This window comes from Coenobita brevimanus, chromosome 15 (genome assembly GCF_032717465.1).
Source record: "Coenobita brevimanus isolate Jiangsu-jjx chromosome 15, ASM3271746v2, whole genome shotgun sequence".
NCBI lineage: Eukaryota > Metazoa > Arthropoda > Malacostraca > Decapoda > Coenobitidae > Coenobita > Coenobita brevimanus.
The window spans coordinates 14,582,448-14,608,371 of record NC_136968.1 but is presented as its reverse complement, the minus strand read 5'-3'; the positions used below and the strand labels follow the sequence as shown (position 1 = coordinate 14,608,371).

Genomic DNA, 25,924 nt, shown 5'->3' with positions numbered 1-25,924 from the left:
TCTACCAGGGGTTCTTGCTTGTGTGGATGGAACCCATGTCCATATTATCGGTGTAGGAGGCCCTGCGGCAGAGTATTACAGGTGCTGTAAAGGATTCTATAAATGTTCAGGGTGCTTGTGATGCAGATTTGAAATTTGTCAACATTGTTGCTAGTTGGCCAGGTAGTACACATGATGTAAGAATTTTTGATTCTTCAAGGTTGTGTGCCAGGCTAGAAGGAGGGGGATATAGAGGGTATTTGTTAGGAGACAGTGGATACCCTTGCAGGCTGTATTTACTAACCCCAGTTCCAGATACAGGCAATCTACGTGAAGAACAGAGGTGGTACAATGCTGCTCATGCAAAAACTAGAAATGTTGTGGAACGTGCTTTTGGGGTGCTTAAAAGGAGATTTGCCATTTTAAGCATCCCAATCCGCACAAAACTTTCAACAACACGGGCAATAATTATGGCTTGTGCTGTGCTGCATAACATTGCCATCATCAGAAGGGTGCAGCTACCAGAACCTGAAGAACCATTGCAGGTAGAGGAGTTGGAAGGCAGGAGAGAGGGCAACAATGGAGAACAAGCGGAGGCTGGGGTACTAGTGAGAAACAGAGTAATTGAGCAGTGGTTCCAGGGACCCAGGGTAAATAATAGGTAAAAGGAATAGAATATATAGTAAAGCAGACCTGGCTGATGATAGCATGTCTTAATTATTCAGTACTTTTATATATCTTCACTAACATTATGTAAGTATTTAGTATGATGACATATCATCAGTAATTTTTCATAATTATTCAGTATATTGAACTTTTTCAGTACACTTTTCTTAACACCAAGTGCTGGACATGTCTTCATGCGACTTTTAATACTGTAACTGTGTTCATGTTTCAGCCTTTTGCTAACTTTTATCACTACAGGCTGTCATGTTTCAAGATTTTTTTTTTTAAGAGAAATTTTTATTTTCATTATTAATAGAGTGGAATGGTTGTTGTTTTTGTAGCAGTGTACTGCACTCCACTGTTGCAATTCTAACCAATACAAATTGTAGTACGGTCTCCCAGTGTTTGCATTCATCCTCCTAACTCCAGTTGAGAAACGAACCTAACCACTTGCTCTGCACCCCTCGGGACGGGAAGCCAAACCGAGAGAAGAGAGCATTTTAGTTTCATACATAATACTGTATATAGCCGATATCAGTACTGTTGAAAAAAGATATTCTTATCATGTGTATATTATGATAACTGAAAGTATAGTACTGTATATATTTGGGATACAACTGAAATATCTGTTTCAGGAGTAAACTTTTATTTATTCTGTAGTATTTCCATCAGTTTTTTCTAATTTCTCTTTTAAAAATGTCTTAACTAGCCCTAGGACCTCTTTTAATTCATTACACACCTCTACAAATGCCTCTCCTGCATTTCTCACTTGTGTCACTATTTCCTGATTTACTTCTTCCTGGCCAGTTCTCAATGATTTATACAGTTCATCCTTTCTGGACTCAGGAAAACTTGCCTCTCGCTTACGTTTCCTGCTATTGCCATTTAAGATCCGCGGGGAGCGAGTTTTAGGTACTGCTGGTTCAGGTGTTGGTGTCTCGGTGCTTGTTGATGCCCCTGATAATGATGATGATGAAGATGGACCAGGTTTGCAGGAGCTCATCTGGACTGGCATGTCTGTCTGCTCCTCTATCCAGTCCACTTGTGTGATATTGGGATCATCATCATCAGGCATCCACTCTGAAATTAGACATATTGCATTGGTGCCATCATTTCCACTTCATAAGCACTGCATCCAGGTTGGAGCAGGTCTTTTTTCGTTGCTTTGACTCCTAAGCAGGTAGATTTACCAACAAAGCACACCAGTATTTCAAATGGTCCTGTGCTTGTATCATCCTGTATCTATAAGCTAGCATACCTACACTGGTATTTATTAACTTTATTGCCGTTTCTTTAACGGACAATCTTACCATACCCAATGGATTGGTGCTATCATATAGTGTATGCCTGTATGTTTTTTTTTCGTGTGCAAATGAATATTTCTATTTTTAATTAATATTTTTTATTACAGTTAGGTTAGGTTAAGTCAGGTTAGGTTAGGGTTCGTTAGGTTAGGTTTGGTTTGGTTAGGGATGGTTAGGTTAGGTTAGATTATTTTGGTTAGGTGGCAATCAAGAGCTCCCACAGGGTTAGGAGGTAACTATAGTCATATTACGGTTATTATTCATTGGCACAACAAATGAGGCCTCAAAATACTCAAATGAACTAAAAAAAAACTATTAACTGGAACAAAAAAAAAAACACCAAAATTAAGAAATGGCAATAATTATTTACCTCTACATTATGCCCTGTTATTATCTGCCTATTATACTTTCAACACAAAAATAGATTCTAACTGACTTTGTTCTTATGTACTCCCATGCACGTTGTAGCTGTGTGGTCATCCTCGGCTGCAGCAGGGGATATGCTGAATTGAAGCCCTGCATCACAGAGTCCCACACCAATTTCTTCTTGGTGGTGGCTGTAAAGTCCCCACTTTTATCCAGGATTACTGGCTTAGCTTTTATTAATTTGACCAGAGTTAATTTCTGGTCGTAACTTAATGGGGGAGACTTCTCTTTGTTGTGATCCTCCATATTCACGTGAGCAAAGTCAGGCCGCCAGCTGTGCTTTGTTTATGTTCGTCCTGCTTGGACCTACTCAGGGTGGTAAACATTTCACCTCCAGGGCTACCAACCGATGCGACTTTGGAGCGCGCTGTTGGTGTCAGACAATACCATGCTAGCGGAGGGCTATACCATCACTATGGCTCTTGTGGAATTGAAATGGATGGTTGGGTTGGCCCGATAACTAGGTGGGGATGGTGATGGGGCTTACCACAACTAGAGGCCTTGTGGAATTGGCCGTTTGACTGTATGAAGGTGTTACCTACACCACAACTGACTATGCAGTTTACTGGGGAGGATGAAATGACATATATAGGTTCCTGAGAGACTGTGAGGCTCAGATACATAGGCTGAAGCTTGCTAGTGATGAAGAGAAGACTTGGCACGTCGAAGCATATATTAAGCCAAATTCCCAAGCAGCCGAGTTGCTTGAGGCCTCTCTGTTCCAAACCGGTCCTATTGCTCAGGAATATGAGACGTCTGAGGAAGCCCTAATCAATAATTTTGAAAGTGACATGTATCAGACACTGGGGTGTTTAGGTTAGTAAATTGGGAGCAGCAGTATCCAAACTGAACTGAAGGCCAAGCTCTCATGAAGGCAGGCACGTGTTATGCAGAAGCTAAAAAAGCCTTGCCAAATTAAGGCTGGGGAGACATGGCTGGGGGACTGTCTTTTGAGAGAGTAACTGAACTCCTAGAATACCTCCAGTACTTGCTTTTTTTTTTTTTTTTTAAATGCGAGGAAGAAGGAACCAAACGCCATGAGCCCGCAGTAAGAGTTCCCTCCAAGAGAAAAACAAAATACAAGAGAGAGCCAAATTCAAGATCCATTCATTTCGAGACGCCTGGACACACTGCGTTTGAAAGACTGGAGATCATAGGCAGCAGGAAATACAGACAGAGGGAGACAGTTCCAGAGTTGACCTGTTGCATAAATGAAGGACTGGGAGTAATGGTTAACTCTTGTATTAGAGAGATGGACAGAAAAGGGATGAGAGTTTGCTGCTAGACGGGTGCTACGCGCCCGTCGTAGAGGTGGAGGAATGCATGCAGACAGTTCAGAGGAGCAGTGACCATTAAAGTAGCAATAGAAAAGAGATAAAGATGCAACAGTGCGGCGAAGAGACAGAGGTTGAAGGGAGTCAGTAAGAGGAGGAGAGTTAATTAGATGAAAAGCCTTTGACTCCACCCTATTGAGAAGAGCTGTATGTGGGGAGCCTCCCCACACATGAGAGTTGTACTCCACACAGGAGCAGATAAAACCCCTGTATAGAGTCAACAATTGCGCAGGGGGTAAAGAAAGAACGGAGTCGGCTTAGCACACCCAATCTCTTGGAAGCAGATTTTACAAGAGATGTAATATGATCTTTCCAAGATAAGACCCGAGTAAATGAAACCCCAAGCATGTTCAAGGATGATGCAGGATTAAGCTGAATATTATTAAACATTAGTGGGTATACCTGTGGAAGATTTTGACGGGTTGATAGGTGTAAGAACTGAGTCTTAGATGCATTAAAAACAAGATTATTTTTACCCCAGTCAGAGGTACGAGCCAAGTCAGACATTAGGTGTGCCATAGCCTCATCCCTTGTTTGTTGAAGTAACTGCTGAGATGGGCGTTGCGGGAACCAAATGGAAAGGTGAAGGGTGGAGTCATCAGCATATGAATGGATAGGGTTAGATGTACAGCTTAGAAGGTCATTGATGAATAAAAGGAAGAGAGTCGGTGATAGGACAGAGCCCTAAGGAACACCACTGTTGATAGATCTAGGAGAAGAACGATGGCCGTCTACAACAGCGGCTATAGAACGACCAGAAAGGAAGCTAGCGATGAAGGCACAGATAGAAGGATAGAAACTGTAAGAGGGTAATTTGGAAATTAAAAATTTATGCCAGACTCAATCGAAAGCCTTTGAGATGTCAAGTGCAATGGCAAAGCTTTCGCCAAAGTCCCGAAAGGAGGATGACCAGGAGTCTGAAAGGATGGTGAGAAGATCGCCAGTGGAGTGTCCCAGACGGAACCTGTAGTGACGATCAGAAAGAAGGCTGTGATAGGAAAGATGCCTTAAAATTTTTAAATTGAGAATTGACTCGAAAACTTTTGAAATACAGGACGTTAAAGCAATTGGACGATAGTTGGAGGGTTGGGAGTGGTCACCCTTCTTTGGGACTGGCTGAATGAGAGCAAACTTCCAGCAAGAATGAAAGGTACAAGTTGACAGACAAAGAAAAAAAGAGTTTGCCTGGGCAGGGTGTAAGCACAGAAGCACAGTTCTTGAGTACAACAGGAGGGACTCCATCAGGCCCACATGCCTTGTTAGTATTGAGGCCAGTGATGACAGAAAATACATCAGCTGAAGAAATTTTAATGTCAGCCATGAGGATAGTCAGAGGCAGGAAGTGATAGATGAACAGCACCGGAATCGTCTAAGGTGGAATTGGAGGAGAAAGTCTGTGTGAAGAGATCTGCTTTATCAGTAGAAGAAATAGCTACAGAACCATCAGAGTAGAAAAGAGGAGGGAAGGATGATGAGGTAAAGTTGTTAGAAAGGTTTTTGCCAAGGTGCCAGAAGGAGCGGGAAGAATTAGAGTTGGAGAGTTGAGAGCATTTAGTACGCGTGAAATTATTTTTTGCAGAGCGAAGAACAGACTTAGCACAATTCCGGGCAGAAAAGTAAAGATGATGTGATTCAGGGGTGGGTTGGCCCGTGCTAGGCAGGATAAGGTACTTAGGAAGACGAAAAGACCTCCTGCAATAGCCCTTCATGACTTAAACTTCAAGTTAAAGGTGAAGGCAGAGGAAATGGGCGGTAAAACTGTCTTAGTCTTGCACACAGAGTAACAAAACCCTGTTGATAAATTCTGTACTGTGTGCAAGAAGGCTGGTCATATAGATAAAAAGTGTTGGCAGGTAAAAAGATGGCACACCAGGCAGCCAAGGCCAACCCGACTGCCACATCTGAGTCTAGTACTGAAAAGCAGTCAGGCAACAAACAACCAAGTACAGTAAAACCTCGACAGAACGGGCTTCGATAGACCGGAATTCACTTTTATCGGACTCGAGAAGCTACCGGACTGAATTCCTATACATCGGAAAAAGTCCAATAAAGCCAGAAGCAGTCAGGACTGCCTGACCACTACATCTATGTTCACCACAATAAGGTAAATACTAGACATCTTTATCAGTGTACAGTACAATATTATTATAAAGTAATCCCTCTACTTTCTGGACGCCCACTTTCCGGACATCCACACTTACCAGACATTGTGGGCCTGGACCATCGGAACCAAAAAATGGCCAAAAAAATAAAATACCAAAAAAATCCTAATTTTTTCCCACCCGTAATTTGAAATTGCTGCACGGCACCAAACAGCTCCTTACACCATGGCCCCTTCACCCCTTCCTTCCCCCCCTCCCCCCTTCCCTGTCAAGGTTGCCGTTTGTTATTTTTCAATGCAAAATGTGGGCCAATTTGGTAATGAAAAATTCGTTTGGTAATGAATCAGAATAATGCATTACCAAACAGATTTTTCACATGTATGAGGATACAGCATGGAGAAGGTGGATTGTTTGCTCTCTCTGATTAATCTGCTACCCTACATAGCGTGAAAATAATCAACATGCTGTTAAGTATAAGGAGAGTGATTACATGTATTTCCACTTGTATATATAATTAGTGAAGAATAAATGCTAGCTTTACGATTTGATAATGAAAAGTTAAATTTGGTAATGAAAGTTGAGGAGATTGGTAATGTGGCCGTTGCGATCTGGCAACTCTGTTTCTCCGACATCAACAGTTACTCCCTAACTGGGGGAGGCGGTGGCTCAATCGGTAAAGAGGTGGCCTGCAGTCTTAACGGACCCAGGTTCGAATCCCGGCTGGGGCAGGGAACAGTTTAAGGATTTGAATTTCATTAAATCAGGCTTTACTAATCTACCAGAAGACCCGCCGACATGTCGTAAAAATACCCCCGCTAATACCAATACACCAGTCCTGTATGAAATAGCCCTAGCATGTATTCAATATGGACGGTGGGTGTTAGCGCCGAAGTGGTGACATGTAGAGGTGTATGGTATGTAGGAGGACTGCTGGGCCTTGATAGCAGGCTGTGAAGCCTATGCCCAGAGTCGGACACATAAAAAAAAAAAAAAAAAAAAAAAACTTCGACTGTGAATACAGTAGATGCTTATCGCAAGTGTGGAAGCCACACGTGCTCGTTTTTTGTGAATAAACAGTGAATATACTGCAATACCTCGCCTCTAGACCACATGAGAATTTACAGTGTTGTGCAGTGTTAAGAAATTTGAACTTAGAGTGCAAAGGATCAACTGTGGAGTGGAAATTGGCAGTTTATCTGGCATTTAGAACTGCAGTGGTGCAGTTAAGAACAATGTGCAGTGTTACACAATTATAACGCACGGTGCAAAGAATTAAGTGCAGCACAACACTGGATTACAGGTAACTCGCACGGAACATGTGGGTTTCGTTCCTACCGTGCCGTGTTAGGTGCGAAATCGCGTATATTTAAACTACTTCGTATTTTGCTCCCTAGACCCCCCAAATGTGTTGTTTTGCTGTTATCTGTCACTGGTAATCACTAGAAAGCACTTTAAATGGTTAGAAGGTTTATTTAATGTTATAACTCACAAATACAGTACTCCAGAGCAAAACTTCAACACACAAATACTGTACGTAAACACAAGGAAACATTCCGATGCCGATCATAGGTAATCATATAAATCAGGTTAACTGGTACCAGTGCTTTAACTTACAAGTACATACCAGAACAGTACATATTTAACTTAGAAATGCAGTACTGTGATATCGAATGATTTCAGTGCATAATCTGTTAGGAATGGCTGGAAAAAAAAAATGTTATGAATATATTTTCACCTTTTTGATATATGTTTATGGTAGTTTCAAGTTATTTTTTACGTTATCGTTGTGCCCATGCTTGGAAAAGGGAACGAAAGAGTTGAATTTTCAGTCCTAAATGAGAAAACTGCACGTCCTCCAAGGCTAGACTCTGCCACGGAAGAATAAAGTGGAGGGTCAGTCCGATTAGCAATAAGAAAGTTGTGTCACAACTTCCAGCTCCCACACCACGAGAATGGCTAAAAATAGAATCGTAATGCAGTTTCAGAACTAACAATAAGTCTAATTATTACGAATACAGATACAAAGCAGAAATAAATACGTTTACAGACAGGGAAAACGTACTTCTTCCGTCATAACATGTTCATCTTTCTCGATCATTTTACGTTCATCTTTATCATTTTACCTTATTTTCGCAATATATATTGCTGTCTCGTAAACAAGGTGGTTGTTCGTGTTTTGCAAGGGAGGAAAAAGATTGTATTTTTTGTCTGGGTCGAGATAATGGGTGTAACTATGTGTGGTTAGGCATGGCCACGAGCGAAAAAATCGTACATCCACTCATCACGATAGCTGGTGGTGAACTAACAGATGATACATGAGAGGGTGAAGTCAAGGTCAGTCTCATGTCCCAGATTTTCGTTCACTTCCTGAAAGTTTTCACAGTTTTCTACAAGCTGCACTGCATCAAATGATCCAAACCATTACAGCAAACCTGAGCAAATAGGTAAAGATACCAAGACAAAAATGTATTTTTCTCTTGTTATAAGTCTTTAACGAACAAACAAAAAAGGCAATATTCCGACGCCGATCATGGGTAATCATATAAATCAGGTTAACTGGTTACAAGGCTTTATTTAATGCTTTAATTGCTTACAAGTACATACCAGAACAGTAAATATTTAACTTACAAATACAGTACTGTAGAAAAGCAGTACAGTAAGAGTTTAACGAACAAACAAAAAAGGCAAATTCCGACGCTGATCATGGGTAATCATATAATTCGGGTTAACTGGTTACAAGGCTTTATTTAATGATTTAACTTTATTTAAGTGCTTACAAGTACAGTACATACGAGAACGAACAAATAAAAAAGGCAATATTCTGAATAAAAAAGGCAATATTCTGACGCCTATCAGGTAAACTGGTTATAAGACTTTATTTCTTGCTTTAACGTTATTTAATAGTACTTTAAGTTGAACATAAACTTACCAGAACAGTATAGTACTGTAAATATTTAACTTACAAATACTGTGCTACTGTACTCGGTGTCACGGGGTTTTTATATTATCACGGTAATTTTGAAAATGCTTAAATATTATTTAAATTGATAATAATATTCAATAATATTGAAGAGCAGAGACAATGATTGTCTTGCTACATCAAGCAACGATTACTATACGCTGGCTTAGCACGATTCTCTGAGAACGAGAATTTATAAACTTTCTCAACAGTACACAGCAGAGACTAATTACTCACAATTGCTGAATTACTGTACTGTTAGCCTCTGGAGAAAGTTACATCACCCCTGACAATAAATAACTAATACTAATAATAATAACATCAGGTTCTTGCTGATGCATTAACTCCTGGCACAACGGATTTTAAATTAATACAACAAGACTGGTCTAAGTACCAGTTATGAAAGCAAACGTTTATGCAAGCTAGGAGCTATATGGGAAATAAGCTTAATTATGGAGAAATGAAACAAGAGTTTACTTACATTAAGCTCAAGAAAGGAACTGTTAAATTTATTAATCACAAAAAATAAATTTAACGTTACAATTCAAATCAATTAAATGAGACGCACTCACTCACTCACGCAATAGCTAAATACTTACGCCTAGGAAAAACACCTTAACTAAACTCTTAAAACTAGGAAATACACAAAGGAAATACCAGTCGATGAATACTATGTATCACCCGAGGAGTGGGGGGTGGGAGTACTGGGATTAACTGTACTAGTGGAGCTTGGGGTGCTAGCTGACCTCTCCACTTCTGAGCACAGAACCTTTCTCCGTCACAGCAAACACAAGACTCACTTCAGATCGTGGGAAAGAAAGGCGGAGCACTAAGCCGTATTTTCTAACGGTCGAGTGAGCGAAACGCGCCCAAAACAATCGCTCATCGGAAGCGCTAATGTCTCACACAGAGACGATCACGTATGACAATGAAAAACTGATTTGACAAAGCTTCCGTCCGAATGAGCGGTTAACTGAACGAAAAACAGTGAGTTTTCCACTAATAGTTCGTGGCTTCTCACAAAAGGGAAATGTCGCGAATTGATTCGTGACACTCGGGAATGTCTCACTCACTGAATAATTTCCCGCCTAGATCGTCACGTAATCAAAACAAACCGCGCGCTGCGGTGACGTTCGAGGATTTGATCTTTCAAAGGCCTCTCCTGCGTTAATTTGTAGTTTTCATAATGGTTTCTAATCTTACGTTGTCTTATATGTATCCCAGCCCTTACCGTGTATAATTGCGAGCGCGTTCCGTGAGATCGTGTTCCGTGCAAGTTACCTGTACTGTACGTGCTTCAAGAGCATTTTCACCACTGCCAAAACCTTAGAAAGGCAGCCACAAACGTGATGTAAGTACCCTGGCTGAGGTACAGTCACTTCTAATTCCTCATTCTTTGGTTTCTTTTCATTTATTTCATGCTTTATGTCCATTATTGGTGTGAATAGGGTCTTAAATAGGTTTAAATAGGTGCTATGCATGTCCAGTAGGGAGTTATTTAGGTGGCTTTCAAAGTCAGGCTGGGTTAGAGTCTATAAGTACCAATCCAGGAGGCTGGTGCCCACTATTCAGACAGGACCACTTTCCAGACGTGCTTTGGCTCTATTACGTCGGATAGTGGAGAGATTACTGTATTACACCATCTGATTAATGTAGTGAAGTTATAACACAGTACAGTACCACAATGGTGGTCAAAACAGTTTAAAAACTGTTCATGCAATCCAGACTAATGTCTGATATATCGGAAAAAGTCTGGATTAGCAGGGGGAAGTCCAGATGTCGCTTTTAGCGGAATTTCGCATTTTTCGGAAAGGTTTGGGCCCCAATTAGTCCGTTATAGTGAGGTCTTACTGTACTAGTCCACCACAGCCTTACCAAGCCAAGGCTACAAAGCCAGAGGTACAAAGATGGTGTGTCACACACAGGCAGTGTCCTCATTCATCGGACTATTCCCCCATTGTTCTTGCCAATAGGGAACAACTGAGTAACAAGGCTAATTCGGGGAAGGCTCAGAGCTGCACGCAGAAGTAACTCAAAGAATCATACAACCCATCGATGAATGTGTGGTAGCTATAAAAAAAGTGGATCTACTGTCCATTCCTTGGATTATAGGGAAGGGCCAGGTGTCTTTGATAGTTGACACCAGGGCATGTGCAAACATTATTTCTAGTAATGCGCTAGAAAGACCCAGACATCTGATGCCTCATACAAATTGAACGTTATCAGCACCCGATGTGATTTTCACAGGTGTGACAGGAGAAAAATGAAGATTGTAGGCCAGGTACCATTGACACTGAGGGCAGGTAAATGATCTCCTGTATTACCTGCTACATTCTATGTGGTTGAGGACTTCCCTCTGCCACCTGATGGGTTATTAGACCTTGAGTCCATGGAGGAGTATAATGTGGTTATACACTCTCGGAGACATTTCATTTCCTTTAACCCTCAGCCACCGGGGGGTTCCCGGCCACTGCACACTCCTCCCTATGGGCAATTTCCGATATTTTGGGAAAAATACCCTTACTTCAAACCCTTATACAGTGGAACCTCGGTCCTCGAACGTCTCACATGTCGAACAAATCGGACCTCAACCAAAAATTCAAGAAATTTTTGCTCCAGAGGTCGACCAAAATATTGGACCTCGACCAACCTGAACGTAGCCAAACGAAGGGAAGCTGGCCGACCGACAGTCACGCGTCCACCTTTGTTGTTTGTCAACGTGGTCATCCTGCTGTGCTTCACATTTTTCTTGATTCAGTGCAGTATTAGCCCCTAATAATGGCTCCAAAGAAAGCAAGTTCATCCAGTACGGCTACTGGCAGTGAAAAGAGGAAAGTAGTGCCGAAAATAATTGAAGAAGTGGAAAAATTATTGCTTATCTTCATCAATGAGAAACAGTTAGCAGGAGACAGTGTTAGTGAGTATATAATTTGTGAAAAGGCAAGAGAAATATACAGTCACCTCGTAAAGGAAAGCACTGGTACCAGTGCTGAAACTTAAATAGGTAAGCATCTGGGGTCTTGGACCGGATTAAAATGATTTACATTATTTCTTATGAGGAAAATTAGTTCGGTCCTCGACCAATTCGGTCCTGGAACAGCCTTCCAGAACGGATTGTGTTCGAGGACCGAGGTTCTACTGTATCTGAGAAACTGTAATAGCTAGAGAATCAAAGTTCATAAGACTCACCAACTCTTCCTCTTTCCAATGATGGTATCCCGAGGTCTCTAGGTGGTCCCACTGATAAGTAAGGATGAGTTGAAGACGAGTGGTTTTTCATGTTTTGGCACGCGGCTCCGAGCGCGTGCCATTGGCAGTGGCCTTGGCCCAGCCGGCTAGCATTGGCAGCACTGCCTGTAGTGGTGATTGTAACACTGACCATGCGTCCTTGGATGGAATGCGGAAGAATCCACTCATTTTTTCTACTCCTTACTCACCGCCGTGAAAATGAGTCATCACCCGGTTCATGTGGCTCACCCAAGGATTTACCACCCGCTCCATCATGCCTTTATGCCCCATAGGTGTGTGGGAAAGGAAATATCTCGTCGTTTTTCTGTACTCATGTCTTCCATAAGGAATATTTCTCCTTTACTAAGACACTTAGAACTGAACTGTACATCACAATTATGGTTAATTACACTTTGACAAGTAAATGCTGTTGCTCATCCACGCATTATCGTAGAGTATGAGGTAATTATTTGTACTGTAAATCAGACTGTTTTGTACTAATCAAGGTTATAGTGAAAATCATATAAATGTTTTACACAACTTACATTACTTGTACTTCACATCACAGATACATTGATGCTCATATTTGGCACAATCTCCCTGAGTACTAAGTGAAATAATTTAGGTACAGCCAAGCAGGTATTGCTCTTTGTGGCCCACTCACAAGTGGTTTTCTTTCGGGTAACACATAGGCAAATGGAAAGTATTTCCAATAGTTTTCTAACCAATATCCAATACACAGTATCAATTTCTGTACTGCACTTACTATAAATCACTTATATGCACTTGCAGAACTTATTATAAATGACTTACATCTTAGCACTTACTATACTTCACTCATAATATCACACTTTTCACTCATTTATGTGCATTACCGTACACACTTCCCCACACACAGGCTCAGTGCTCACGCTCGGAGTGATACTATGAGAAGCATTTGGGGCATAAGGGGACCTTGCATTCTGCACATTGGTACGAGGTCTCTTTTTGTGCTGGGGAACGGCGTTTGGTTGTGTGGCAGACGTGGCAACGCATGTATGCCAGACGACCTGCTGCTATTCTCCCGATCTCCACAACTTGTGCCGACAGAAATACTCAGCACAGCTGAGCCTGTCCACTGGTGCTGCTGTCCCCCACCTAGCTCCTGTCACCTGAGCAGTTGTATATTGCTCAAGGGGTTCACTTGCCAGCTCTCTCTCAAACTCTTGTAGAGAGAGAGGTTTCCCTACAAGTTCCTTGAACAGTATGAAACTGTTCAGGACAGCGATATCAAGAAGGTGTAAGAATGCCTTCTTGCACCACCTGCAGGACTTACGTAGGCAATCTACGTCACCAATTTACATATCCGATTTATCAACCAGCCGTATGTTGATAATGTAATCGTTGACTGCAACTGGCTTTACCACGGGTTCCCTGGTCCTGTAGTCTGTTTTACCAGTTTTCTCCAGCACAGCCTTATGAACTGTAGACAACATGTTAACCCATCTCTTGTCATACCAGAGAAGGGCTAACATGTTCCCACATTTCTTTGTCAGAAGGGTTCCTTTCTCAGTATTTGCCAGAAATACTGGGAAAATCTTTCTGTTGGCCCTAACAGTTCCACTGGACCCAGTACCATGGTCAAGCAAATACTTTGTCAACGCCGGGGCTGTGTAATAATTGTCGGTATACAGATGTGGTGCTTGTTGAAATACCTTTCCATCAGCACTTTCACTACTGATGCAGAGAATCCATGAGGATCATTGCTAGGTATATCAACATCTGTTGCCGAGTAAACTATTACATCCAGCACATATCCAGTTTTACAGTCACAAAGCACAAAGAATTTGAGGCCAAATCTGTGACGCTTTGATGGCACATACTGAATAAATGCAAGGCTGCCCCTGAATAACACCAGCAACGCATCAATAACCTGGGTCCTAACTTAAAGACTGAGAAGCGAGGATAACTGCAGTAGGCCAATAGACCCATGAAAGACAGCTACCACAAGAGTGTGACTAATCTACCTTGCCTACAACAGCCCATGTTTGGCAGCTTCCACAAGAGTGTGAATAATCCACTCTGCCTACAATAGCCCAAGCAGGCTCAAGTTAGTCTGCTCTCAAAGACATGTGACTACAAGAATGACAATTTATATAAGAAACCTATACCTGTTATATGCTTATTCAGCCCATTTTTGAAACTTTCTGAAGAGGGGACAGTAACTACATTGCTGGGTAACCTATTCCATTCATCACATACTAGATTCCCAATCTCCCCCTTGGCCCCACTTATCAAAGACAATTAATGTGTACTGTACGTCAAATCCAGCCACCTATATTACACATATGCAATATGATATGTCTATTTGCCTTGAGGGATGCCTCCGTGAACTTTGATGGGGTGTTTACGAAATAATGGTTGAGATCGCTGTACCCGAGATCTGATTTTGGTAACCAATCCTTGAAACTAGTGATATTCTCCCTGGATATGGTGTATGGATCCAGCCCCAAACACTTTATCTTCTTCCTGTATAGTTCTTGATGGCACCAATCAAGATTTCAGCATATTTCTGACAGCTCCATCTCGGACAGCCCTGTCTGGACAGCCATTACTGCAAGAAGTCTGACGTCCACTATGGAGTTGTAAACAAAAGTCACGTGATTCTGTGACATCATTGGAAAAGGTTTATAAATAATTGTTTTGATGAAATATTCCACACCAAAATATAGACCACAGCCTAACTTCCTGAGTAAAATGATGTCTAACATAATATAAAAAAATAATAATAATAATAATTACCTGTGTTGTGAGCTGTGAAAACCTGTGGTGTTGGAGCTCCTCCACTGCCAGACATATGCCACTCAATATAATGATGAACTCCAAGCTTTTTTTTTTTTTTTTTTTTTTTTATATAGGACTTTCATTTTCACTCTCACTCTCAACTGACAACATAATCTGAGTCATCAGACATTGCTTCCATCAGATCCAAGTAAGATGCCGCGGCAGCAAAACATCTCGTATGGAATGCCTTGATATACTTTTCGTGTGACAAAAATAATAGACAATAAAATAAGTCCTCCCATGATGGCAACACCTCAGTCTTGCCATCTCCTGATATTGAACCACTATTGGGGCCCCAGTGCTGGCACGCAAATATCTACGGTCCAGAAAACGTATACATGACACCCGACAGCTACAGATATTTCCTCAGTGGCATGTTGACATGTCACCCGACAAGAAACGGTTATGCACCATGTCACATATCAATAACTTATGTTGCTGCACACACTCCTTGCTCCCTATAACTTTAACATCCCTCACTAACCTCCTATCAGCCCTCCTGACCAGGAAATAGTTTATCTGACTGCTATTTCCCCAAGACTCATACGTAAGCAACCTACTCTCTCTTTCCCTAAAATGTATGTTGCACACAAATATGTTCACTGCATCTCCAAACTTGAGTATCCTTTCCCCTTCCTCATTTCTCGTACCACATGCACATCCCCAATGTATTCCTTCATATCTTGAGCTGCTTCACCTATATGACCATTTAAATCCCTCCCTAATTATACAATCTCATCATCCCTAAAACCACTTACTATGCGTATTAAGTCATCCCCAAATCTATCCTTCTCTGCCTCACCCTTAGTCTGCCTGTGCAGCATATGTTGATATGATTGCAAACATCACCCCACTGAACAAAATTTTCACTACCATTATCCTATCACTTACTCTCATAACATTCATGACTTATTCCACCCATTTCTCCCTAACCAACACACCCACATCCCCATATTCATCTATCCTACCCTGCCAAAACAACTTATACCAACTTATATTCCAGCAATCTTTCTGACTGATCCACCCCTATATTGTACCATACTTGGGGTTTCATTCACTCGGGGCTTATCTTGGAAAAATCGTATTGCATCTCTTATAAATCTGCTTCCAAGAGACTGGGTGTGCTAAGCCAACTCCATATCTTCTTTACCCCTGCACAGCTGTTGACTTTATGCATGGGTTTTATTCGCCCCTGTGTAGAGTAAAACTCTTAACGTGTGGGGAGGCTCCCCACATACAGCTCTTCTCAATAAGGTGGAGTCAAAGGCTTTTCATCTCATTAACTCTCCTCCTCTTACTGGGTTCCTTCAACCTCTGTCTCTTCACCGCACTGTTGCATCTTTATCTCTTTTCTATTGCTACTTCATGGTCACTGCTCCTCTGACCTGTCTGCTTGCTCCCTCCACCTCTACGACAGGTGCATAGCACCCGTCTAGCAACAAACTCTCATCCCTTTTCTGTTCAACTCTCTAATGCAAGAGTTAACCGTTACTCCCAGTCCACTCACAATCACTAATATCTGCCCAGGGGTGTCCCCTTCCTACCCCTGCATACCCAGGGAAAAGGGGAGAGGGGGACAAAACGAGCTCCACCTGCCACTATCCCAGCTCCCTACCCTCCCCATTACCCCTACCCAACCCCCAACCCTCCCCCATACCCCTACCCAACCCCCAACCCTCCCCCATACCCCTACCCAACCCCCGACCTTCCCCCATACCCCGACCCAACCCACTACCCTCTCCCATACCCATACCAAACCCTCCAATCCACCCGTCATTCATAACTGGCATTTACATCTCAAGCTGATATCATGCTTAACACTCTTGGTCCCACTACTAATACAAACACAGAACACTAGAATGTTAACCCAAGGCGTCCCGTCGACGTATGGGTACATTGCAACATTTTGCATTTGCCAGTCCTGACAACGTACTGGTACGTTGCGCAATTGCAAGGTTCATAATTTGCACTGTTTTCTATTTTCGCGCGTGATTTTTCATATGTATACACGGGACACCTTCCTCTATTCCTCTACAAGATGCCAAGCAGGGACAATGCCTTACACCGCATAACCTCCCCCCCCCCCCTGCACGCCATTGTCTCGGCAAATTCACCTGTTACCAGTGACCTGGCCAATAAAGACATTCAGGGCCAGAGTGATTCCCCAATCGATGACAATGGGAAGACAAAGTTTACATAGCAATAGAGGAAGAAACAGTCAGAAATGATCAGGTAATGTGGCAAAAAAAGGTCAGGTATGGTGATGAGTTAGTGAGTGAAACAATGCTTATAATGCCTATAATACTGTTTGAAAACCAATATACTCTCGTACTACATATAAATTCGTACCAAGTAAATAAATAAATACCGTTTATAAGTGGTGTGAAATAGTTACCCTCCCACAGAACTTGTTTTCTTTGGAGCCAGCCTGTTAGAAAACCCAGTAAGGAGGTACTGCTACCTGGATCGCGCATTTTAAAACTCAGGTGAGCGATTTCTCTATGAATTTTCGATGTTTCTCACCAAAAGCGGAGGTTTTAGCCAAAAAAAAAAAAAAAAAAAAAAAAAATCAAAAATACCTCGGGATTGGGGGGTGTCACAGGTGTGAAATAGCTCGGGATGTGACAGGTTAAAAGTATATAACTATCAACACCGTGCAGCAGGAAATTAATGCATTATGACGCTGACAATAAAACAGCCACTTCAGGCATCATGCGTAGGGTGCACTGCTTTGCACACACACACACACACACACACACACACACACACACACACACACACACACACACACACACCATAAACTGGAGGTTGGCTGTAATGTAATTTTTCCTTAAGAATACAGTATATACCTATGCTAATTTTGACTTTATTTATATGGTTCATGCCTTATCCATGGCTGAAAAACTTGACTGCATGATCTACTTATTTGGTACAATACAATAAAGACATACTTTACACAGAAGTAGAAAGGGAACTTTCATTATGGACCAGAATATGGGCAAGTTTCAGGAATTACTGTGAAGTGTCCAGTGGTACAACTTAAAGGAAACAGAGAAGTAATAAGGTCACGTCAAGCTTTAATAAACTCTATCTAGTTTTACTTGGCCTAAAACTGGCATCTCTCTACCTTGAAGTCAAGATATAACACGTGTTTGAACTGAAATATAATGCTGGTCATGATGAAGTGGTATGGACAGGATACAGAGCTGTATCGTGTTTATTCGGACACTGAACTACAGAAAGTTGGCTGTTATAGGACATTAATGCCAAGATAAGGTGGACAAATTTTAGTCAGTGTGCAGATACAGCATAAAAATTTCTTACCTTTTCCTGCTAATGACTGTGTTTGTGATGGTCTGCTCTCACATACTTTGTCTTTCTCTTGGTCCTTTTGATGCTTTGTTCTCTTACAATCTCCATTTTGAGGGCTATCACTTTTATGCTTGCTCCCTGCTTTCTTCACCTGCTTTATTTTCTCATCTGTGCCTATTATTAACCTGTCATTATGTCTTTCACGAATTATTATATTTCCACTAACTTCTTCTTCATAGAAAAATTCATTTTCATATTTAAGATCAACAGTATCCTTAAAGTCTTCTTCCTTTAGCCTTGAATTTTCCATGACAGCGTGTTCTCCACCATTTTCTAATTGTAGGGTTTGAACCCTTTCACACTCAAAAAACACAAACTGTTCAGTCTCCTCAATGTCCTCCTCCTTCACCTCTTGTTTCACACTCTCCAACTGAGAAGGCTGGTGCTTGCTTGCATCCATGTCTTTCTTCTCATTCCAGTCCATGTCACTTTTCTCTGCTTTAATCTCCATTCTCCCAGCATTAAGGTCTTTAATAACAATTTGGTCCTTCTCATCTCTGCCAAACTTGATCATTTTTGCAGGCTGGGAACTCATCTTTGTTCAGATTTTGCAGGTAATGGCTCTTATAGCAGTGCACTTTGATTTAATAAATCTTACAGGGTTCAGTGTTCACAATTTTAAAATAAACTGATGAGTTTAATACTACCATGGAATTCTTATCTTCACTTCTGCGCTTATCTCCACAGTGCCGCCGTCCATAACCTATCACTGTACAAGTATATACAGTTCTTAACTCAGTTTTACTTTTTAAGGCTTTTCTACTTTATTTTTGGTAATGTCTTGTTCTCTGTTATCACTGTACCTACTTACTGGCAAATACTGTGCTGATTTCACTAATGTAGTTTTGGCTTTCACTTTAAATACAGAAGTTCATTTTACTGCACTTCACTTCCTTGACTCTTTAATGTCTTAACAGTGACTTTGGGGTACCAACAGGTTAGGCTGCACCAGAAGCTGTCTCTGCAGGAAAGAAGAAAAAAAAAAAAAAGATAAAAAATCCACTCAAACCTTGACATTAAGGTGCACACACACACACACACACACACACACAATAAAACAATAATAACGCATAGCAACTGGACTCGAATGGGAAATGTTGACTGCTGATGAATTAAGTGTTGATTGTGGGGAATGAGAAGGAGGCAGAGGAAAGGTTCAGGAAGTGGAGAGATGGAATGGGTACAAGGGTTTGAAACCTAACCCGTATGAAGCAAAACTGATGATGAAGAGAAAGAGATTGTCCAGGTGCATGAAGATGCAAATGTGGACATAGGTGGAATGATTGAGCCTAAATGGAGAGGTAGAAGTGTGAGAGAGTGGGAATGTGGATTTGGTATATGTGCGTCAGTAGGTGACAATGAAGGAGCATAAGAGGGTGAATGTATTGTTGTGTGCAAGAGATGGAAGGAGAATATAAGAGACTATGGATCAGTTGGTTTATAGATTGTGTGGCTGATTGAAAGTAGGAATAAAAACATGGGCAACTGTGTGTGTACATGCACCAACAGAAAACCATGTCAGCAGAGTGGAAGAAGAGCTCTGGGCAAATTTGGAAACATGTCTGGAAAATTTGAAAGGAGTGAGAGCGTTTTTTATTTGAGATATGAGAAAGAAAGTAAGGAATATGAAGGTGGATGAAGTAGTGGTATTAGTAGTAGCTGTTGTTCCCTAGGCAGTCTGGCCGAACAGCACCGAGTCCCTAAGGAAGGCCCGGGAACATGGATGGAGTAGTTGGTGAGAGGAGTGTGCCTGCAGTAGTTGGAATGGTGGTGCTCTTGTGGAAATTTGTGCAGGAGGGGATTGGTGATGGCCAATACCCCTCTTCAGGCACAAAATAATCCCCAGGTATAAATGACGAGTGATGAGAATAAGCAACGTTGGGTCTGGTTAGTACTTGGATGGGTGACCGCCTGGGAACACCAGATGCTGTTGGCATCCCTACGTGTCAAGTGGGGTTGGTGGAGGATTAGTGCCCCTCCCTGTAAAACATTAACTCTAAGCCATTGGCCACCCCGTCTGGGATACATGGCGTCTAGCAATGAATGAATGAATGAATGAGAAGGATGGGTGGTGAACTGAATGAACAGAAACAATGACTGATTATGTGTGTCTGGATGAGAGAATAAGAAGCTATGTGTTGGATGCAAGAGCATAGAAAGGTTAGGGGAATGGACTTTCTTACCACCATTTGGTGGTGATGAAAGTCATGGTACAAATGTTTTGGATAAATAGGGAGAATGACAGGAGGAAGCAGCTCATATAAAGAAGGTAGGATGGTTGCAAGAGGATGAAAAAAGGCAGTATATAATACACACGAAGAAGTGACAGGGGTCAATATGATATGTAGCAGATGGGTGAGGTGGAAGGTGAGTCCAAGGTATTCACAAAAGAAATTTGTGCAGCGTGTGAGGTGGAGTGTGGGGAAATGAGAAGACGAAAGGGGGTGCAAGGAACAGCATGGTGGAATGAAGAGGTGAGACAAACTGTGGCACAAAAGAAGGAAGCATATAGTGAATGGATGGGAAGCAGAGGCATGGAGGAAGTTGAGAGACGGAAGAGAGTTATACATAAAGAAGAAGAGAGAGGTGAATAAACTAGTATATGAGAGTAAAAAGAGAGTGGATGACGAGTTTGGAAGGAATTTGAGTGTAAAATGAAGGGAATGTAAGAAAATGTTCTGGAAGGAGGTAAAGACAATTTGCCAGGGTGATGAAGAAGGTAGTAGAAGAGTAAAAGATAAATGTGGCAGAATGTTAGTGGAGAAGGAAGAAAAGATAAGCAGATGGAGTGAACACCTTAAGGAATTGTTGAACAAAAAGAATGAAAGTAATGTGAGTATAAATGGCTGGGGGAAGGAGGGAGATGAGAAAGGTGGAAGAGATCAGCAAGACCGAAATTGAGGAAGCAATAAAGAAACTCAAAATGGGGAAAATCCCTGAAAATGATGGAGTGTGTGGTGAAATGCTGAGGCATGAGAAAGGGATAGTAGAGTAAACTCTCAATTATCCACTGTAAGCCCTATGCCAGTTAGAGTGAAATGCCGGATACTGCATATCTAGTGCAACATTCAGCTCAGAGCCAGATATTGTGATTCTATCCATCTCAACCCTCAATCCCAAAAATTTTACCATGAGTAGAAGACAAAAATTATGCATAAAAAACAATACAGTAATGATACAGTACAGTACTACAGTACTGTACACAGTGTATCACTGTATGCACAGTGTTCACCAAGTGCTGGCATCGATAGGAAGAAACACCACAGGGGGGTTTGCACTCATAAATGGTAGAGTACACAGTACAGCACAAGGGTACCACAGTTTAACAATAACAACAGAGCACTACGACATGAGCAGTGACCAGCCATTAGCTTTTCAACACAAAAGAGTATAGTAGCTTGAACATTGAACACCACAGATTTTGTCAATGCACCAGGGTTTTGCAACCGCACAGTGAGAAGAGCAGGAGTGCACAGACACGTCTTGACTCTACAACATCCATAGGCAAGAATGAGAGTACAGCTGTACGGAGATAGCCCAATTATAATGGGGTGCCCGAATCGTCCTAAATCACGATAAATCCAACAGAAACAAAACACAAGTATTGTTAGACTAATTTGTTTACCTGTAAATGTATTTCTGTATTTTTCTGATTATTTTAAGTATCGTTGATTACTTTTTCTTGCTGAAAAATTTCCTCCGTTACTATCGTCATGTTCCTTAAGTCATACCTACAATTGTTTCCAGCACAATGGAAGAAACTCAATGTACACAAAGATGGATTTCATTTCCCAATTTCCTGAATGGAAGTGAAAGAGAGAGAGAGATTGTCCAGGTGCTTGAGGATGCAAAAGTGGATATATGTGGATTGACTAAAACTGAATGGAAAGGTGAAAGGATGAGAGAATGGGAATACGGTGTAGGTATATGTGCGGGAGTCAGTGAGAATGAGAGGGCAAGAGAGGGAGTATGTCTGATGATAAGCAAGAAGTGGGAGGAGAATATAAGAGAGTATGGAACAGTGGGTGCAAGGATTGTATGGGTGAGGATGAAAGTAGGTATACAAGCATGGGCGATTGTATGTGTGTATGCTCCAACAGAGGATCGAGTGGCAAGAGTGAAAGATGAGTTTTGGGCGAGAGTAGAAGCATGTATGGACAAGTTTGAGAGGAGCGAGAGAGTGCTGTTGATTGGAGACATGAATAGCAAAGTTGGGAATGTACGAGTGGATGGAGTGGTTGGTCAGTGGGGTGTGCCAGCTGAAGTAGATGGGAATGGTAGTGCTTTGGTGGACATCTGTGCTGGTAAGGGGTTGGCAATAGCCAACACCTACTTTCGTCATAAGATGATCCACCGGTATACATGGAGAGTAATGAGGAGGATGGATGGTGAACTTGTTGAACGAAAGGCAATGATAGACTACGTGTGTGTGGATGAGCGAATGAGAAGACAAGTGTTGGATGCAAGGGTGTGGAGAGGGTGGGGGAATGGAGTCTCGGACCATCACTTAGTGATGGCCAAGGTAGAGCTGCAAAGAAAGTGGTTCAGGAGGCGAAGGGGAAGACAGGAGGAAGCAGATCCTGTGAAAAGAGTGGAGAAATTGCAAGATAGTGAGAAGAGGACAGAGTATAAGAGCATAGTGGAAGAAAGATTGGGAAGGTATGAGCTAGAGCAGATGGAAGGGGTGGAAGACGTTTGTAAGATATTCACGGAAGAGATAAGCGCAGCGTGTGAGGCGGTTTGTGGAGTGAGGAGGAGATGCAAGGGTGTGCAAGGGACAGCATGGTGGAATGATGAGGTGAAACGAGCTGTGGAACAAAAGAAGAAGGCATATGATGAATGGTTGGCGAGTAGAGGTAGGGGAGAAGATGAGAGAGAGAAGAGAGAGGTATATGTGAGCAGGAGAAGGGAGGTTAAGAGACTGGTGAAGGAGAGTAAGAAGAAAGTGGATGAAGAGTTTGGGAGGAATCTGAGTGTGAAATGGAGGGAGAGTAAGAAATTGTTTTGGAAGGAGGTAAAGAAAGTAAGGCAGTGTGAAAGGGGAAATAGTAGGGGAGTGAAAGATAGGAATAATAGATTGTTGGTGGAGAAGAGAGAGAAATTGAGGAGATGGAAGGAGCACTTTGAGGATTTGTTGAATGTAGAGAGTGAGAGCAGTGTGAGTATAAGTGGTTGGGGAATGGCTGGGAGAAGAAGAGATGAGAGGAGGGAGGAAGAGATCAGTAGGTCGGAAGTAGTGGAAGCGATGAAGAAGATTAAGCTGGGAAAGGCCCCAGGAATTGATGGAGTGTGTGGTGAAATGCTTAGGTATGGGGGTGAGATTGTTGTGGAGTGGATATGGAAGTTGTGTAGATTGGCTTGGGAAGAGGGAAGGGTTCCAGAGGACTGGAAATCAGGTATAATTGTTCCTCTGTACAAAGGAAAAGGGGAGAGAGAAGTATGTGGTAACCATAGGGGTATTTGCCTTCTTAGTGTGACTGGTAAAATATATGGTAGAATACTCATTGATAGGGTTAGGCATATGACAGAGGAGCTAGTTGGAGAAGAACAAGGGGGATTTAGGAAGGGAAAAGGGTGTGTAGATCAGATATTTGTTCTAAGATGTTTAGTGGAGAAGTATCTAGAGAAGGGAAGGAAAGTGTACGCTGCCTTCATAGACTTGGAGAAAGCTTATGACAGAATAGATAGGAAAGGTATGTGGAAGGTATTAAGAATATATGGAGTGGAGGGGAAATTGTTGAGTGCTGTGAAGAGTATGTACGAGGGAGCTAGGGCTACGGTGCGAGTGGATGGTGAGCTGAGTGAGTTCTTTGATCTCAATGTGGGACCGAAACAGGGGTGTGTAATGTCTCCATGGCTGTTTAATATATATATGGATGGGGTTGTAAAGGAGGTACAAGGTAGGGCAGTGGATGTGGGGGTGGCCCTAATGAATGAGGGTGAGATTTGGAAGCTTCCGGTGTTGCTGTTTGCTAATGATACAGTATTGTTGAGTGAAGATGAATGGGAGTTGCAAGGTTTGGTGAATGAATTTGGGACAGTGTGTAGGAGGAGGAAGATGAAAGTTAATGTAAACAAAAGTAAAGTTATGGTGTTTGAGAGGAATGAAGTCACAGAGTGTGCAGTGAGGTTGGATGGTGAGGATATGGAGAATGTGAGTGCATTCAAGTACTTGGGTAGTGTGATGAGTAAAGATGGAACTTTGGGGGATGAAGTACGTGAAAGGGTACAGCAGGGAAGGAAGGTTGTTGGCACACTGAAAGCAGTGATGAGAAATAGGGAGGTGAGTATGGAAGTTAAGAAGTCACTGCATGATGGTATTGTGATCCCTACCCTGACGTATGGAAGAGAGGCGTGGACCTTGCTAGAGGGGAACAAGTCAAGAGTGCGAGCAGTGGAAATGAGTTACTTGAGAGGAGCATGTGGAGTGACGTGGAGGGACAGGTTGATGAATGAAGAAGTGAAGGAACGTTGTGGGGTAGATGTGGATGTGGTTGAAAAGATTAGGAGAAATACACTGAGGTGGTTTGGACATGTGGAGAGGATGGAGAATGAAAGACTGACTAAGAGGGTGTATGTAGGTGAGGTGGAGGGAGGGAGAGGGAGGGGTTGACCGAGGATGAGGTGGAGGGATGGAGTTGAGAGGTATATGAGGGAGGGGGGGTGAGTTGGGGGGAGGGTAGTCAAATGGTGGGTGACAGAGTGACTTGGAGGCGTTTTGTCTGCGGCCACCCTTTGCGGGATTAGGGCGTCGGGCTATATAGATAGATAGATAGATAGAAGTTTGGTTAGGTTAGGTTAAATTATTAGGTACTGTAGTTAGGCTGGGTTAGGTTAAGATAGGTTAAGTTATCAGTCGCCTAACTAAAATCCACCCTGCCACCCTTGTGATCAAGTTGTGAGCAGGAGGTGCAGGGGGGGGGTAGACTCACACTCATTTATCCGTGGCTCACTTGCAAGCAACCAGATGCTTGCTGTTTAAACTGGAGGTATCATACAGATAAATTTATGTACTACCATACCACTGAACCATTCGATCACAATACGGATATGCCGAAACCTAGACAATCCGAACCTCGATAATCACGCTTTAAATGTATTCTTGGCTAGCCAGAGAAGCCACACTCACAACGAATGCTGATGGCTGGTGCATAACAAGTGTTTTCAGTGGCTCCTGAGTTTCGGGATTTCCCCTGGCGCTGGTTGGCTACCGCTTACAAGCCGGATGGGACACCTCAACAACCGGATTTTGCATTAGACTGCCGGTCATGTCCTGTTTCAGCGCTGATTGTTGCAGAAAAATCACCAGATATTGCTTGAATAGAGCCAAGATGGCTGTGCCAGATATTGCATTGGGCCAGATAATGTGACGACATATAACAATGTTTACTGTAATAGAATGGATAAGGAAGATGTACAGATTGGTCTGGGAGGAAGGTTGAGTCCCAGAGGATTGGACTGGAAGTCAGGTATAATTATTCCCCTGTACAAATGAAAAAGGGAAGAAGTAGTTTGTGATAATCATGCATAAGTGGAACTGGTCATAAGTAAAAAATACAATAATCCCTGTAATATCCGGACGCCCATTATCCGGGCTCCTCACTTACCAGACATTGAGGGCCTGGACCTTCGGAACCCAAAAATGGCCCAAAAAAGATGAAAATCCCCCCAAAATCTGAATTTTTTCCAACCCACAATTTGAAATTGGCGCGCAGTGCCGAACAGCTGTGT

General features: G+C 42.2%; 1 protein-coding gene across 1 annotated transcript; it reads right to left on the bottom strand.

Moving 5' to 3' along the window:
- Positions 1-1,294: 1,294 nt before the first annotated feature.
- On the bottom strand, positions 1,295-18,728 carry LOC145390679 (uncharacterized). The gene is made up of 2 exons (XM_080265471.1): positions 18,146-18,728; positions 1,295-1,725 (listed from the first exon to the last, which is right to left on the bottom strand). Exons 1-2 carry the CDS (start codon positions 18,726-18,728, stop codon positions 1,295-1,297), a joined length of 1,014 nt encoding a protein of 337 aa, XP_080121597.1.
- Between the last annotated feature and the right edge of the window lie 7,196 nt (positions 18,729-25,924).

Coding starts and splice junctions, on each gene's coding strand:
- LOC145390679 (XM_080265471.1), bottom strand. CDS start 18,728: ATGAGTTCCCAGCCTGCAAAAATGATCAAGTTTGGCAGAGATGAGAAG. Junction 1,726..18,145: donor ACAGTCATTAGCAGGAAAAG/GTAAGAAATTTT, acceptor GTCTAATTTCAG/AGTGGATGCCTGATGATGAT.